Below are 17,867 nucleotides of genomic sequence, written 5' to 3'. Positions count from 1 at the left end.
CGTAAGCTCATTTCAAGTTTAGGAGTATTTTAAGTCAGAAGACTTTTGTTGACATGACAGAAAAAAGATGTGTCCAAAGAACTTCCTAAGCACGGTGTGTTTTCACTATTCAAAACCTTTTGCATATCTGCCTTGTCAATTGCCCATCCCCATTTTGAAATTAATGAAAACACTGTATTTTGTAGACATGCATATTTTTACGATTTTTGAGGATGGGCAGTTTTTCAATACAGTCATGTCCATCCAGGTGAAGCCTCGTGTTTTGTTTCATTCCTAAATATCTACATGACTCTGTAGTCTCCCTGTTTTATTTACTGGTAAAAGGGTGTCACATTTGAAGGGGTTGGGTATCAATTATGATTTTTTCCCAACGATATTGCCATCAACAGACGATCTGACGATCTTACAATTATTTCTCTACACAATGGCCTGTGCTTAAAACGTACAAAGCCCATTTCTTTGTATAAATTTACACCCCATAATTTTCTGTTAGTTTGCTATTGGGCAACATATTCAATGAACTTTAAAATTCGTTCGGTTTAGACATGTTTTCGATTTATAATTGTACAAAATACAAAGTGATACAAAGGGACTTGAAAAAAGTGTCTGGTTTAGTCATGTTTTCGGATTATGTAGGGTTCAGTTTATACAATAGTCAGTGCATTGGATTTTGAAGCATTAAGGAATGTTTCATTTTTTTTTTAAAGTCATACCAAATAAGCTTGTGTAGGACACTCATAAACTGCTTGGCGAATTTACACGAAATCTGACATAATTTAATTGGATTTATAGCACGCCTTCTGCTGGTTGGTTGGTTCTCCTGGAATATTGAATAACCTGGTTTTAATCAGTCTGCACTCCATTAAAAGCATGCTTTTAAGACTCACCAATCAATTAATTGTGGTTTTCGTTGATTTTACTTTTATATTACGTATAAATTCATTAAGTATAAACCAATCCCCAGGTACGCCTAAGTATTTTTGATAGCATTTAGATAAATTAAAGGAATAAAATAGAAATAATAATAAAATGAACAAAGCCCTTTGCACATCAGCTGTTGATATTTTAGGACCGTTGCAGGGACACCAGAAGAGGTGCACAACTTATAGATAACTGTTAATAAATGAACCAATATGTACATGATAAAAGAAAACAAAATAACGAAACTGGTTTTAGAGAACGAACCCATTACTTTTGTCCGCTGATAGCAAACACTATTCTGCTAAAAAAGTAGTCATAATTTGTCCTTCGAAATGACGCTGATAATTTTGGTACGGTCTTTTTAATTCAAGTACTAGAGGTATATTGAAAGTTCAGACTTTGAAAAAAAGAAGAATTTATGCACAGAATATTCGTTTTCTTCAAAATATAATATCTGTCTTCGCCTTACTATTTCAGCACTTATATTTATGTCATTATTTATTTTCTGAGTGTATTTTGAATTTGATTTAAAAACAGGGAAACCGCTAAACAAAACTCGTGTCTGACGATTCAAGAGTGTTGTATTCGAAGACTAGTAATAAATTTTTAATTGTTAACCATACCCCCTCGAATTGTTTTTTTTTGTGCTGCTGACTCCCATTTTTCTGTCAATCATTTTTTTTTTCATAAGCTACAATGAATTTCTCTGTTCTTAAAAACTGCTAATAATTACTGAGAAAAACAGATGTTTTACACAATTTACATGTGCATATTCCAAGAAGAAAAAATATCGCAAATTTTAATGTTTTCTCTAAACTCTATTTCTCATGAAATTATTCCATAAAATCTAAGCAAGAATATTTTATGAACAGGAGGTGACAGAAACTCTGATGACAATACATGTAATTATTTGCCAAGGAGTTATATGCACAATGTGCATAAATATAAATGTAGAATATTTACAGGCTGATTCACATATCTTTAAGCAGAGAACTCTTACCCTACCGGAACACCTGGTTCACGTTTCCCGTTTTAGTAGAGTCCGAGTTGCTCATTTAGTAATACTGTTGTTACTTTGTATGTATTATTTTGGTTATTTTATGTTCTTCGTTGTGTGTGCATTTATTCCATGCCTGGTCTTTGTCCCTTTTTTTGATTTCCACTAGAATCTTGGTTCCCTTAATTACCCTTTTTTGAATAGTGAAAACTGTGGGAAAATGAACACGTTACAACTACCATTGCATTGATATTAGGTGAACGCGGAAACACGTCTACAATGTGAAACAAAACATATATTCGACGGGAATCTGAAACTGTAAGTATGTTTACTGACTTTTGTTTTGGCATTGTTGTGCTATCATACGTGTAGTCGTCATTGTTGTTACGGTAATTGATATCAAAATTTTTATCAGATTAACACTTTCTCTGTTTGTATAGTAATGGTGGCATCCGTTTGCATGGTAACTCCCTCCTCTGAGAATTGCAAGAAGACTAGAATTACAAAGCGTACTGAATCGTGAGTATTTATTCTATAACTTGGTTCACTTTTTAATAATCTATACTTAATTATTTATTTTGATTGTAAAATATAGAAAATACATTTTTATTGTCATGTAAACAGAGATTCCATTGGTCCAGTTTCTCTCTTTACCGAAATTTACAATACTTACGCACCGATCTTGAGGAAGGAAGGGGTTTTGGATTTCACGTCGGATAAGAATTTTTTTCTCGCGAACGCAAAATTTTTATTGATTATTCAGCAGCGATGGAAATCAATATTTCGCATTTTTCAATGGATGAGTAAGAACATTTTTACCAAAGTTTGGAACATTCTTTTTTCAAAAAGATTCCAGTCCCCACCCACTTCCTAATACAATTTTCGGTGCATTATATGATAAGTATTTTTAAAATTAAAAAAAACCAGCGGGACGATACCACTACATGTAGTGGTGGACCCCGATGGTGTTCAGCAATCCAATAGTCAGGCCCCTCTGAGCGAGAACTACTCATTTCGATTCTAATAGGACTAGTTTCTTCATGTTTTTGAATAGACGCAGGCTATGTGTTGCACGAACTGTTGGTCATGAGTTCATCACTTTTTTACCTTGGCTGTGCTCTAAAGAGCTTTGAAGCACGTCTTGGTAGATCATATATTATAAACTGAAATTTGCCGTAGCACAATTTAAAGTACAAAAAGAACTAAAGCAATGTAGCTCTTTCACATACTCCGATTAAACGTATAGGTGCTGAATACGCTTCAGAAAACGCAGAAGCTCTCAAACGTTTTCGAAACGTATCAAACATCCGTGTGAACATAGTATTGATAGGCTTACTTAGTTATCCCCTTAATTTTGAATTATACAGTGCATTCCTTATAATTTTATCTCCAATGAACAAGGGTAATATGAAAGGCCACACATTATTTTCTGTTTACTATGACTTTTTGTACTGTGCTAGACTTTTTATAATTAGGCCTCTGGAACTGGGTTATGTTACTACAAGATTGAAGTCATCACTACAGAAGTTTTATGGTCGTAATCATGAACTCGTTGATCGTTACGGTGTATCCATCTGCACCATGAAAACTAATTTGTTCAACGTGTCATAGTATTCTTTCCCTCTTTCGTCAACCCTCACTTTACTTTTTGAGAGCAACTCGGCGGATGTTTCTAGAAAAGCAGAGGACGCTTACCCTATAGGTGCACCTGGTCCATGCACCCAGTTTTCAGTAGAGTCCGAGTTGCTCATTGATTTTTGTTACTTTGTATGTATTAGTTTTTTTAATTTATGTTCTTTGTTGTGTTTATCTAATTCCATGCCTGGTCCTTGTCCCTGGATTATATTCTTTTGATTTCCGCTAGAATCTTGGTTTCCTTGATTAATCTTGGTGACAAAACCTTGGTCTTTTTGTTAAAATAGTAAGCACCTGGGCCTGCGTCAACGAAGCTCTCTCAGGAATAGGACGTGCCGTAGGATGGTTTTAAAAAAACACCCTTTTCCTAAGTCATGTCAACAAAAGTCTCCAAATTAAGATGCGTCCTTAAATTTATCCTAAAGTTAGAATACCTCGATAGGTGTTCTAAGGTGATTTTAAGATACACTTAAAACAAGATGAACTTAAAATGTCACATGCTGAAAGAATATTTTAAGTAGCAGTCATGCAAATTATGTTAAACGTCATACACCTCAAAAAAGGCGACATATTTTGTTGCTTTATAGGTCTATATGATGAAATGTATTATAATTCATTCTAATCTGTCTTGTCTTTATAGATAATCCACATGGAAAATCCAATAGTTTCTATTTTATTTTAGTGTCATTTACAGAGTTATCTTTCTTAATTTTGAATTATACGGTGCATTCTACATAATTTTATCTCCATCTCCTATAAACAAGGGTAATATGAAAGGTAACACGTTACTTTCTGTTTACTTTGACATTTTAAACAATAAATAAAAAATAAAAATATGTAGGCTTTTAATTTTGAATCACATTTTGCATGATTTTTATGTGGCGTGCTATTTAACAACAAACATGACGGTTGTGTGTATATATATCTCAGACAACACAACGAGGAGATAGTATTAGACGAAATAAAGTATAATAGACAGAACCACTGTTTACGGCATCACATTACAAAAGGCAAATATTCTCCTACATCATCTTTTTTTTAGATACTCTGTTAAATATTGTTGCCTAATTATTCTTAACTTCAGTCAATACAATTTGAATTACACTTTCCGAAAAAAAAAGTTACTTTTCTTATTACTCATTCGTGAAATACGTGTTTAACGACTTTGGAAACTGAAGGTAATAGTATCGAGTAGACATCTGTTCGAAAATATAGTCTCTAATTGACCATAGGTAAGTATTAGTGTACATCATATTAACGGCAAAAAATTCAGTACTGTAGTATTAATGGTATTTATTTTTGTAGAAAATTATCCATGTTTTATATATCTTATAAATTTGATATATATCCCTTATCAATATATTCAGCATTTAGTTTTTAAGTAGCTGTCTTTGTAAGAATCATGCAAAATCTGAAAAATATGATAGAACCCCAAAAAGGCTACATATTTTTATTTTTGTAATTAAGTTGTCTTATGGGTCTATATTGTGAAATGTGGTATTATTCATTCATATCTGCCTGCTTTTAAGAGATAATCAACATTGAAAAACCAATAGATTCTATTGTACATGAGTGTCATTTACAGAGTTACCTCCCTTAATTTTGAACTCTGCAGTGCATTCTATATAATTTTTATTCCCTATGAACATGAGCTGTATGAAAAACCACATGTTACTTTCTGTTTACTATGACATGTTATATAAAATAAAACTATGTAGGCTTTTCAACCATGAATCACATTTTGCATGATTCTTATGTGGAGTGGTACTTAATAATTATCCGACATTAAATCACAATTTAGCATAGCATTATCAAAGGATCGTGTTAAGATGATCATAGTAAGGATCATCCTAAGAAAGCTTCGGTTTACACTGTACGAAGTGTCTAAGATATGTCCTAAGACCATCCTAATTTCATTTCTGAGACACGATTTAAGATATGTTAGGATACTTTCATTGACATGGCCCCTGTTTTTAACGAATTGTTCATAATGACATATCCCCTCGACAGTTCAATACGTTTCGAAAAAAAAATTTAAGTTAAGGCAGTACAATACAGTTAGGTCATTTCTGAATATTTGGTCTCATCTTGTTTTGAGGCAGTCTGCACAGAAATTTCTAGTGTTTTGTCATAAAAAAGTGCATATTTTTGAAATCCTTGGTGTGTGGAGGTTCAAGTCATTTACAAGTAATTTAGTTATTATTGTTTTAAAATCCAGTAGCTATGATAACGTACTGAAAAAAAATATTACTGAGTTTTAGTACAAATCAGGGGTGCCTTTCCAAAACTAGCAGCCAATTACTGTGTTTTATAAAGTATCAGGCACTTAGACACTACCACAGGATGAAAGCAAGCATGGAGTAGTTGGAAAAAGGGTAAAAATAATAAGACCCTTTTCGATTCATTCTTTCACAATTTTAGTTCCAAAAGTTCGTGCGAAATAAGGTATTTTGAAAATCAGCCATTTGATGCTGAGGAGAGAACCTAATACGGCAGGGGACTGAAACGTTCCGGATACCATTCTTCCTTTAAATTACACCTGTTTACCATTACCTATATTACATCTGTCTATGTATAAATGCTTAACTACATTTAAAAAATATATCCACCAATTCTCAACTTTTAATTTTAAGTTTTACAAAATTTGACCGGGGTAACTTGGTGTGCGAAACAGTACGTCTTAATGTAACTGTATAGTGCACCCTAAAACGTTTTAAGAATTGCATTCGTTGTTAGTTTCCGATAATGCGGTTCAGCTGATTGTGCGTCGCTAGTTGACATATGAACGCTATATGCGTTTTTGATACGTTTTCAAAAGGTACAAACTATCCATGTGAAAGCAGCATTAGATTTATCACTCGCCCCTAGTATAGGGGTCATATCAAATTGGGCACTGAAACATTTACTCATTCGCCTTGTGCTCTACATGTATTTTTTATGTGACATCTTTTTGTTCTAGTAAAGTATGTACATGTACATGTAAGTTCGCCTGTGTTTGGTGCTTATGTGACATCAGTTTACTAAGAATGTTGGTTTAGTACAATGTTCATGACAAGTTGTCTGCCACGACTCTTCTTAAATCAATGTATCAGTTACTGTCTGTTGTACTTTTGTATGTTTTATAACGTGATTAATTTGGCATGACATTAAGTTCATTAATAGATTCAATGGGGGGATGTTCAGGAGTTTGTAGCCCCCCCCCCCTTGGGTTTTTGATGGAAAATTTAGTTAACTTTCTGCAGAATCTGGTCACATAGGAACAAACGGTCCTGGAGATCCGCCCTTGAACTCTTTTGTTCATTCGCTCTAGTGTTAATACCTTTAGCTGCCGTGTGGCCACGATAAAAAAGCAATATATTCGTGATGTTGTACATTGTTCGTGGTCGAAAATATTTACAAATATAACTGTTTACTTTTCGGAGAAATTCCGCATGCTCACACTACCAATCAAATTGGAACTACACGGTCAATTCTTCCACACTAAAAATAACGTTTTCCTTTTGTGTAACCAGAAACACTGAGCTCAAATCCTAAAAGAAAAATAAATTACTTTTAAGTTGACTGATATAAAAGTTGGCTTTTTATTTCTTTTTATTTTTGTCTTTTTTGTATTTTATTAGATATAGGTCTATCATACGTATACCTTAAATACTATCATACAAGATGACTGGAGGAAAGGTGAACCCGGTAGAGATAGACATTCCTCACCGGCCGTCCACTGCCAGTTCTATATTTTCCCTAACGCCATCTCAACTAAACTCGACCATAATGGATATGCTCAACATGAGGCAGGCAGCGACGAGATGTGATGCTGTTTGTAGAGGTAAGCAAGTATTGGATTTATACAAACCTTGCAAGGTCCGCCACATCATACTTATTGGATAAGGGATAAGTTTTTTTTTTAAAATAAACTAAGGCATGTTGATCAACTATTACTGCTAATCCTGCTATATTTTGTTATGTCTTAGATCTTGTTTACGCCTACCATACTGGTGTAAACACTAATTCCCTGGTTTTCTTTATCTGAAGAGTTGAATACCTATCGAATAAGCGAAAAACAATTAGCAAATTTTAGCCTACATGTGAACATGCTATGACAGTGCTATCGATCGGCATTGTCTCCGTAGTTGGGATTTTAGCCTTACGGATCAGAATGAGGATTACTCCGACATCGGCTTAAACAAGGATGAAATATGATTTTTTTTTTGCCAATGACTGGATTTCTTAATTGACAACACCGTCAAAACAAATCGCCTGAAATATCAACAGAAAATAAATGGTCCGTGAAGTAGGCCAAATATATGTCAGCGTATGCTCTATATTTTTCCTAACGCCAAACCTACTAATTTCGGCAATAATGGGTATTCCTTTAAAGCAACGAGATATGATGTTGTTTTAAGGAGGTTACATGGTTTTAATACAAGCAAACGTTTTCCCTAGCGCCACCTCAACTTTACTCTGACACGATGGTGCAACGAGGTGTGATGCTCTTAGTAGTGGAAAACAAATCCAAATTTTCAGGAAAATGATCAAAATCTGTAGTTTAACATACAATCTGTCCACATTAATTCTCTGTTTTCAATACACGTTTGTAACCACTTGTCGAAGATGAACTCTCATAAAAAAAAGTCATAGGAAGCAGTAGGTTGTACTGTATACACAACTAGCACTTTTATTTATTTTTGTTTCTTTCTTGTAGGGAACCCAATCACTGACGCTGGAAAGAGAAAACAATTGATAAAGATGTTGTCAGTTGTCATGATTCCAGTTTTAGTCATCACGGGAATGACGGCAAACACGTTTGCCACTGCCATTCATAATTACATTAGTTCCGCCAATGTACGGGAATTACTCTTTTTCAGTATCGAACTCGGGGCTTTACTTCGAACGATACAGTTCGAACGCGACATGAGCGCTCTTTATGTGAGTAATATCAAACCGGAAACAAAAGACTTTCTTCTACAACGTTATCCAGACACTGATCTGGCAATTCAAAATTTATCGAAATGGCCAAGAGGCGATGACATCATCAGCGAAATGGAGACTCGGGAACGGTTTTTATCCTATTTAAATAAACATCGGTATCAACTTGATGTTTATAATCAATCGGTAGAGACCGAATTGGATTTCTATTCGAACAGCATTATGGTCCTTCTGAAGTGGCTGTATGATGCAGTTAGCGAATCAAGCACTGGGTCTGTATGGAAAGATGTGGTTGCTTATCAAGAAATCATTGTTTCAAGTGAGCTTTTTGGTCGAGAAAGAGCACTTGGTGTATCCTTCTACGCCACCGGTGGATTTCAGACGAGGGAGAAGTATCTTTTATTCATGGAGAACCAAGACAGAGCAAACGTCACTTTCGAGTCGGCTCGCTTTTATTCAAAAATAGCTTTTGATATCTATAACTCAGAACTTGAGAAAAATACAGAAGTCATTGTACCAATAGAAAATTACCGGAACAGGATCAAAACAAATAACTATACAAGTACGCAGGCGTCAATATCGGAAGCTGAGAGATGGTTCGATAACATGACCATATACCAAGGCGTCTTGACACGAACGCAGAATGCATTGGCTCTAACCATTGACGAGAGCTTGGCAAAAGCTTCAGAGGAAGAGTTACAAAGTGTGATCACTATTTGCATTGTGTTTGGGGTTATTTTGATTGTATGTCCACTGATTGTGTTTGCTGTGTATTCTCTGACATCAGAAATCCAGAAATACTCGATTTCCATTTCAAACAGGTAGTGGATTTTAAATTTGCATAAATTTGCATAAATTTGCATAAATTAGACGTTGTAGAATTAAATTTGCATAAATTTGCATAAATTAGACGTTGTAGAAATGGTGTAATGCATCTTTTCTTATGGTCGATTAGATCATAATTCTTCTAGAACCAAATAATTTGCCCCTGATAGAGTCCAAGTTCGGTTGTATTTTAGGCTAGTATTATAGAATTTTAACTTGCCCGAATGGTCTGGTAAGTAGGACGCCATTAACCTTTATTAATGACCCAATACCGGTATACTGTGTTGATAATTTATCACAATGTAGACTATGAACGAATAATTACTATAATTACAAAAAAAAATCAATCCATCAATTTCGTGGTTCGTACTAGTACGAAAACAAAATGTTTAGTAATGCATAACTTCCCTGGATCCAGTCATAAAACCTTGGCCTTTTCAGAAAAAAATAATCAATAATCGATGTAAACTTTAAGTCAAAATACAAATAAGTGGCAAACGCAAAACATATTAAAAAAGGTTTGAACTGAAATGATAATAGTGATAGCACACACTTTTCAAAATTATATACTTTTTTAAAAGTTGTTTATGAATGAAATAGTACCGATAATTTTTACACTGTTGGGTTGAAATTACGTTTATAATTCTTATTCTACTCGAAAAGGTCTAAGTGGAAAAAAAAAACATGACTTTTATTCATTTATCTTTTTCTTATTTTTACATAGAACAAAAGCCCTGAACAAAGAAAAGAAACGCACTAACTTATTACTATACCAAATGCTACCGAAGTCGGTAGCAGAAAGATTAAAGAGAAGCGAGCAGGTGGATGCCGAACAGTACGGAGAATCTACAATTTTCTTCAGCGACATCGTCGGCTTCACGTCCATTTCCGCACAAAGCTCGCCACTACAGGTAGTGAGCATGCTCAATAATTTGTACTCGTGCTTTGATGCCAGAATCGAAGTTTATGATGTGTACAAAGTTGAGACAATTGGAGATGCATATATGGTTGTTTCAGGTAGGGTTAGAATTCAGCTATTTGTGGTCCATGCCCTTCCATTATGAAAAAGATTTTCAATACATTTTCTTGTTTATTGCATGATATTTTGTTTACAAAACAACGAAGAGGAAATTACCTTTTCTAATGCTGTTTTCGCCTTTATCATGTTGTTCAAATAGGAAAGAAGTTTTGAAAAGTAACGATGTTTTACAAAAAAAATGATTTTCTCTTTCAGTCTATCGAGATAACTATCAAAATAATCAGAATAACTATCATACATTAATACATGTGTCGAAGTATTCCATCGAAATCGCAATTCAAATTTAAAAGACCCCCCACGAGCGTAAAAAAGAGAATAAAACTAAACATTCACACGAAATATCAAGAATTAATGAAAAAAAGCAAAATTTAAAAAAATGCATGCAATTGATTAAAATGTAATACATTGCGTGTGCATGATTAGCAATTACTAAAAAGTACAATGTGCATCAAATTTGGGTGCAAGTAGTAAACCACAATCTTGGTCAAATGATTAAGTGTCAGTCCCTATAAGAACCAGGCAGTGGGGGAAACCTGGTATTAAAAAAACCCATCATTTTGATTGACAAGGTTTTCCATATCATGCTGGACCATTGAGTTACAATTTCATTGAAATGCACTGAAAATGAACGTTTCAAGGGCACATAACTCTGTCAAAAACCTCATTTTTTATGATTCTATTGAACAATTTCTGAGCTAATCCAACGGTGCAGATATGAAATAATGGTCTTTACAAATAGAGAAAGTATCCTTTAGTGATATTACATTGTGAGATCGGTGATGTTCTGCCATGCGTGTTTCTAATTTTTTTCCATTTTGCCTGATTCTTACAAACACTTACAGTTAATAGCTTAATCTATTACAAAGTGAACAAAAAGAAAAAAAAATAAGGCATATTTTGGACCCATTTAATATTCTTTTAATTTTTAGCAGGTAGTATGTAGCCTATAGCTATCAATAGTAGCATTATAATTCGTAAGTTATACATTATGCATGTACATCTAGTAATGCATTTCTATTATCGTATTCAGGGGTACCAAAGCGTAACGGAAGAAAGCATGCGTCAGAGATAGCTACAATGGGTCTGGATTTGTTGGACGACATCAAAAGATTAGAAATACCCCACCTGCCTGGTACAACGTTTAAAATTAGAATAGGTGTTCATTCAGGTAGGGAAATTTGTTTTTTTTTTAAAGATGACAAAAATAATGAACAGTATTATCACGACTCTCAACGATTCAGGAACAACATATCTAAAAAAAGTGATGTAGGTATGGAAAGTTTACGATCGTGATATTTTTTGGTAAAACTTGAATGACTAAATCAAAACGATTCTGATTATCACATTTTTATGATTAGCCTAAATTATCGACATGTTTAGTTGTTAACACCGTACCTGCAAATGCAATAAAAAAAAACATTCTGTGATTTTTTTTCATATTGATTTTAAGGACCAGTTTTAGCAGGAGTTGTAGGAACTAAAATGCCGCGTTACTGCTTGTTTGGAGAGACTGTCAGTATTGCATCTAAGATGGAGTCTCGTAGTCGAGGTAAAGCATTTTTTCTTTTTTTTTTCAAACTAGAATTTTGTGAACATAATATCATAGCTTCGTAACTATAATCATAATTATCGTATTACTTCCAGTCGTCGGCGTTTTTGGTGTATAAATATTGTACGCGTATACACTTTGTAATAAAAAAATATTAATGTACATTCTAATATGACGAACTCATATCGTCCATCAGTATAACCCCACCTTAAGCATCTGCGCACTGCATGTCTCTTTTCTTTCGCTGTCGCTTCGAGACAAAACACTCATTTGAAAACCTTTAATCGATTATTTAACGGCTGAGAGGTTATCAAATTGAAGCCCATTATATAAATGCACACATTTAACACATACGATGACATATATATACACATTTAATCCAACTACCATACGGGGGAGGTTAAGCGAACAGTTATTTTGGATACGCTTACGGAAATTTTTGTCACAAAAATTACCGTATTTGTTATATTAGAAAAGAAATAATTTCTTGCAGGGGGTAGATTTGTACTCATTTTAACATGGGTTTGGCATTTATATTCTCATTTAACACCTCGCTGTCGCTCGTTGTTAAATAATCGAATATAAATGCCGTACCCATGTTAAAATGAGTACAAATCTATCCCCTCCACGAATTATTTATTAAATACAATTTAAAAATTACAATTTAATCTTTGATTCAAGTATTTGTACGTTTATATTTTTTAAACAAAACGGAAATATATATGTGCGTGTGTGTATGCGCTAATAATTAACATGTATCTTTGTGTTAAATGTGTCTAAGGCATGTAACATTGTGTACATGTGTGTTTAACACGAATCAGCTATGTGGATAGCTGCATGATTCACTAAACCACGGTAGTGCAGAAAGAAAGGTCAAGCTCGATGTATTTATTTTTTATAATTTAAGGTGCTAAACCGAAAATTTAAACATAATGAGAAAAACTAGACCAGTTATTCGCAATTTTGTGTAGCAGTTAACAGTCAATTTGTTCAGTGCGTACGTGAGTCAGAGCACACTATCATTTTTGTAAAGAAAATCATCCTACTTTCAAAATTTATCTTTTTATATGTATGTTATAAGGTTCTGTATGAACATTATTCTTACATTACCGTTCTTTTTTGATGACGTGTGACCCACTTATCATCTATACAATGTTTGTAGTATTGTATTGGGAGATAGAATTCACTCAAAGGTGCTTTTAAAGAAATGTCAACAGGAAAATAAACCAAAAAAAAAAAAAAAAAAAAGAAAAAAAAAAGAAGCAAAAAAAAAAAAACAAAAAAAAAAAAAAAAAAAAAAAAAAAAAAAACCCCCCCCCCCCAAAAAAAAAAACCAAAAAAAAAAAAAAAAAACACAAACCAACAATTAAGAAAAACAACGTAAAAACATCAAACACACACACACATGGTATAATATGCCGGACAACACACTTATATCGGTATTCTATTTCAGCAAATAAAATACAAATAAGTAACACCACCCGAGATATATTAAAAGTACTCGGAGGTTTTGTGATGGAAGAAAGAAAGGATGATGTCATGAGGGTAAGACTAGAAGAACAATTTGTTTGATTTTAAATGGTCAATGGAACTTATCTAAAAGAAACGCTCTACACCTTAAGATTATTTTCACATTCATTATTTTCACGTGTAGTTTTTATATTATTGTCACCGAAATCGAGTAAATACATTTTTTTTTCATATAAATGACACTATAGAAATTTACGTGAAATGTGCAATTTGTGTGAATTTCAAACTGGATTATTATGTATGATTAAATTCTGAATGTTACAACGAAATGCCTAACTTTATAGATTCCTTCAATATCACAAGCCGTCTGACTAACATATGTGATTGTCAGAGTTATCGACCTTCACATGTATTTGTGATTTGTTAAAATCTTATAAAATACCAGAAACATATCATATACATGAACTCAGTTGTACGACGACAACGACGACAGTAGCAAATCATTTACAACAATTTTCGTCGCTGTATTTTTGGAAATACACTGATTAATTGAAAATTAGCATGTTCTTTAAATGCTGTTCAGTAGAAGGAAAATATGAATTACAGAATATATATATGATATAAAAACTGTTAACTTAGCAATTATAAGACTTGTGTTTATACTTGAAAGCATTGTACTAGATTGAAATTATTATAAGCAGAAACTCTGCGCGAATTATGACAAAGAATCAGAATTTACCAAATTATCCTAAAAACAAAATAAGAATTTAAGAAACAGCGAAGATGGTATGTTAACTACTTTCTTAATTGAACCTAAGTCAACTGAGTACTAAAATAATGGGAACGGGTGGGTAGGTAAAATGCCGAAATGACGCTTGTGTCTGCAGACAACTGATCAGACTGTCCAGACAGTAAAACGCGTGGATGGCTCATATTCTTTGGTTCTTTGAACAATTAATAGTCTACTTCCTTATTTGGCCATAACAAATTCTAAGGTAATAGTTTGCATGCACTTTTAAAGCTTTATATGGAAGCCATAAAAATAATATGTTTAACATCATGAACTCGTGGATCGTTATGGTGTATCCATCTGCACCATGAAAACTGATTTATTCAACGGGTCATAGTTTTCCTTTCCTCTTTCGTCTACCTTGGACTTGTCATCATGAACTCGTGGGTCATTATGGTGTATCCAGCTGCACAATGAAACACCTTTCCTCTGTCGTCTACTCTGGACTTGACTTTTTATGGGCAACTCGGTGGGTGTTTCTAGAAAAGCAGAGGACACTTACCCTATAGGTGCACCTGGTCCATGCACCCAGTTTTCAGTAGAGTCCGAGTTGCTCATTGATTTTTGTTACTTTGTATGTATTAGTTTTGTTAATTTATGTTCTTTGTTGTGTTTGTCTAATTCCATGCCTGGTCCTTGTCCCTGGATTACATTCTTTTGATTTCCGCTAGAATCTTGGTTACCTTGATTACTCTTGAACATCATACATTCATATGTGTCCGAGGAAAATGATAAATACACTTTGAAATACAAACAAAATCTAGAGAATCCGTCTAAATTACTGATCAGATACTAGTGTTTTTTTTTCAGCAAGACCAGGAAGTGCAGTGTGCTTTCCGTGGGTTTGTTCGCACATATTGGTTGCTGCACAGGGATGGGTTTCAATCTGATAATTATAATGAGTCAGACGGCTCAGATACGTCGACGCCTGACCTGGGTTATCAAAACTCGGAAAAATCAGGAGGTAATTAACATGTTATACAGCATGTCAGTAGGTACAAACACACAGAAACAGCGTTTAAAATTGAAGTCCGGAACCCGCTTGATCCGAATTTCAAGTGGTTTCAATTTATTACAAATAAGGTTGTGGTGCTGATTAGGTTTTATTTGCTCGTGAATACATAAACCTGTACAATTGAACTTTGTTATGATTTCTCTTAAAGGGGTAGACCTACCTCTATATATGTAAGGGATAAAACTCTTAAAATCAGTGATATGTTTGTATCATATTAAAATTTCACCAAACCTATCAAGCTTTCTTTGAAACAGAATGAAATCAGTCCCAGTTACTTGGATGCTTACATGCGATTGACGTAAAATGCTGAATGATAACGTTCAAATGATTTGTAAGACGTGTGTCCCTAATTCTAGGTCTATCTCCATAAATTGTTTCGAATATTCAGTAGTCTAGAAATACTTCAACATGTACTGTTTTATTCATAAAACTGCATCAAGCTTCCGATCGGGTATAACATAAAGTAAGAGAATATTTTTATATGCGAGAACTGATATTAGAAATGAGAATAAAATTCACATTTCAGGAGTGTTTTAACCCAAAAACTGATTTTAATATTTCAGGTTTAAAATCCTACTTTCCTCATTAACGTGGACGCCTACTGTGGAATGGTCACGCCAGAATTTAATACAACTAAATCTTCTTCACATGAAATTCATGTCTTTTAATTCAAATAAAACTTCATAAAATGTTTTCGATGGAAAATTGTAATGTTTTTAGTTTACCCTCGGCGAAATTTTACTTCAACATGTCGAGGATTTGGCAGTTGGAAAACAGTTGTTTTTCGCATGATACACAATTTCGATCAGCTTATATAATACGGATAAACAAATACAAAAACAAAACAAAACAAAACATTAAGTGCAAAAGTGCATATTTTATGCATCAAAGCACGATTTCCAAATAATTCAACTCCAAACATATCTTTTCTTGCTCCGAAAACTGCTAAATGCATAAACATGTCAAATATACACCTGTCTCCTATCATTATTGCATATAAATAAACAAACAAACAATTACAAATAAACAAAAACAAAACAAAACAAAACAAAAACAAAAACAAAACAAAATAAAACACACTATCGCACACACACATGAAAACGCACAAATTAACTCTCATGCTGAGTTACTACGCAATTCGTCGGGTCTTTTTTCATACATGTAATAGTGAAAATGACTTCATGGTCTGTGTGTTACATGTAGTGCATTTAGAATCAGTTGTCCTCCATATTTATTTTGAAACAGATCATGGTAATCAAGGCCATATTGTGTTAATTAAGGTACGTTAGCTAGAGATTTTAACTTTCGAATATTCTGGAATGCACTCCATAATTTAGCCATTTTGCTAAAGTGACAAGAGTTTTACAAGTAAATTTATAAATTGTTTACTACCAAGCATTTCCACGATCAAAGTTGTCAAAATTTCAAGAAATCATTTATTGTATTTTTAAACATCATCTTTTTATCCACGGAGATTCATATTATCAGTATAATTCCTGATGATTCCTTACCATTTCTTCGCGTTTGGCAACATGATCTTTGAACACTAAAAATTTAGACTGGAGACAACTTTCCACTATCCCTTTGCTTAACAAATCTATTATTGGCAAAAATTGTACTTTACTTTCACTGGTATGCTATGAAATATATTAAGTTAAAACATTTTCTTTCCGTAATTAAAGTTTCTATAGACTTTATTGGACGTGTTACTTCCCACATAAAAAGACGGACACGATTTTTCGTTTAAACGTTCCTTTAACAATTATGTTCTTAGTACCCATTCATAGTTTTCATGCCATTTGGAGAAAGTTCAAAAGAATGGTGATAGCCGCAAGGATGATAAATGTCACTTTAATGAGTAATCGGATGTGAGTAATTTTGCTTTGAGTTTTGATGAAAAAAAATCAGTATGATGGAGAAGCTTGTAAAAGTAAATTTCCGAAAAGGCAATGCGCATGTTCATGTGTAACAAAGGTGTGGTATGAATGAACATAACTCATTTGATTAAACAGACTTTAAGTTACTTGATAAAGTGAAAATGTATGAACAAAACCATAAATAAATCAGTCATATGAAATCTCTATCTTCAATGTTAATTTGTTTTGAACCTCTGCAAACTGACTACTTGCCTAAATGGAACAAAACCGTCAGTCCGAAAGGGCTTGGTATAGATAGGTTTCACTGTTTCATTTATTAACATTATCAGTGTATGTCTTTTAAATAAATCACGTAAACTCCATTTTATCATTGTTTTACAACGGGTTGGCCATTTGTGTCGCATTGTTTTACCCCAAGCGACAGTTAGTGGTTAAATAACGATATAAATGGCCATCCAATGATATAATCGAGTTTCTTGATTTATTTCGGTTCTAATAGGACTAGTTTCTTCATATTTTTTAATAGACGCAGTCTATGTGTTGCACGAAATGTTGGTCATGTGTTTATCACTTTTTTACCATGGCTGTGGTCTAAATAGCTTTGAAGCGCGTCATAATAGAATTTGTATTATAGGATTTGTTATTGACATTCTAAGGCCGCGTCGGTGATACTTTCAACAACTGTATTAATATCATGAAAACATGGCCTCTATCCTTTCAACAAAATGACGAGTCGATTAAAGGCGTAAATCTGAATGTTTAGTTTTATTCCATTTATTTTCAACAGATAATGTCAATAAAAAGTAATAATTAAAGCTTGCATGAT

The 17,867-nt window shown here is 33.5% G+C and overlaps 1 protein-coding gene across 1 annotated transcript; it reads left to right on the top strand.

Annotated features, from left to right (window-relative positions):
• Window positions 1-7,143: 7,143 nt before the first annotated feature.
• LOC148601443 (uncharacterized) lies at window positions 7,144-15,753 on the top strand. The gene is made up of 8 exons (XM_088555344.1): window positions 7,144-7,376; window positions 8,253-9,297; window positions 10,026-10,318; window positions 11,371-11,508; window positions 11,791-11,889; window positions 13,343-13,434; window positions 14,960-15,113; window positions 15,728-15,753. The coding sequence occupies exons 1-8, from the start codon at window positions 7,217-7,219 to the stop codon at window positions 15,751-15,753; spliced, it is 2,007 nt and encodes a 668-aa protein (XP_088411470.1). The 5' UTR covers window positions 7,144-7,216.
• Window positions 15,754-17,867: the final 2,114 nt, after the last annotated feature.

This window comes from Perna viridis, chromosome 12, assembly GCF_037379345.1.
Source record: "Perna viridis isolate PV_CMFRI_1.1 ecotype Kerala chromosome 12, ASM3737934v1, whole genome shotgun sequence".
Classification (NCBI taxonomy): domain Eukaryota; kingdom Metazoa; phylum Mollusca; class Bivalvia; order Mytilida; family Mytilidae; genus Perna; species Perna viridis.
Note: the sequence above shows the minus strand (reverse complement) of the source record. Positions and strands in the feature narration are given on the sequence as shown.

What these genes read in the sequence shown, in the direction of transcription:
- LOC148601443 (XM_088555344.1), top strand. Translation starts at nt 7,217, where the DNA reads ATGACTGGAGGAAAGGTGAACCCGGTAGAGATAGACATTCCTCACCGG. An exon ending in TCGATTTCCATTTCAAACAG is followed by an intron (nt 9,298 to 10,025) that starts GTAGTGGATTTT and finishes ATTTTTACATAG; the next exon opens with AACAAAAGCCCTGAACAAAG. An exon ending in TAGAATAGGTGTTCATTCAG is followed by an intron (nt 11,509 to 11,790) that starts GTAGGGAAATTT and finishes ATTGATTTTAAG; the next exon opens with GACCAGTTTTAGCAGGAGTT.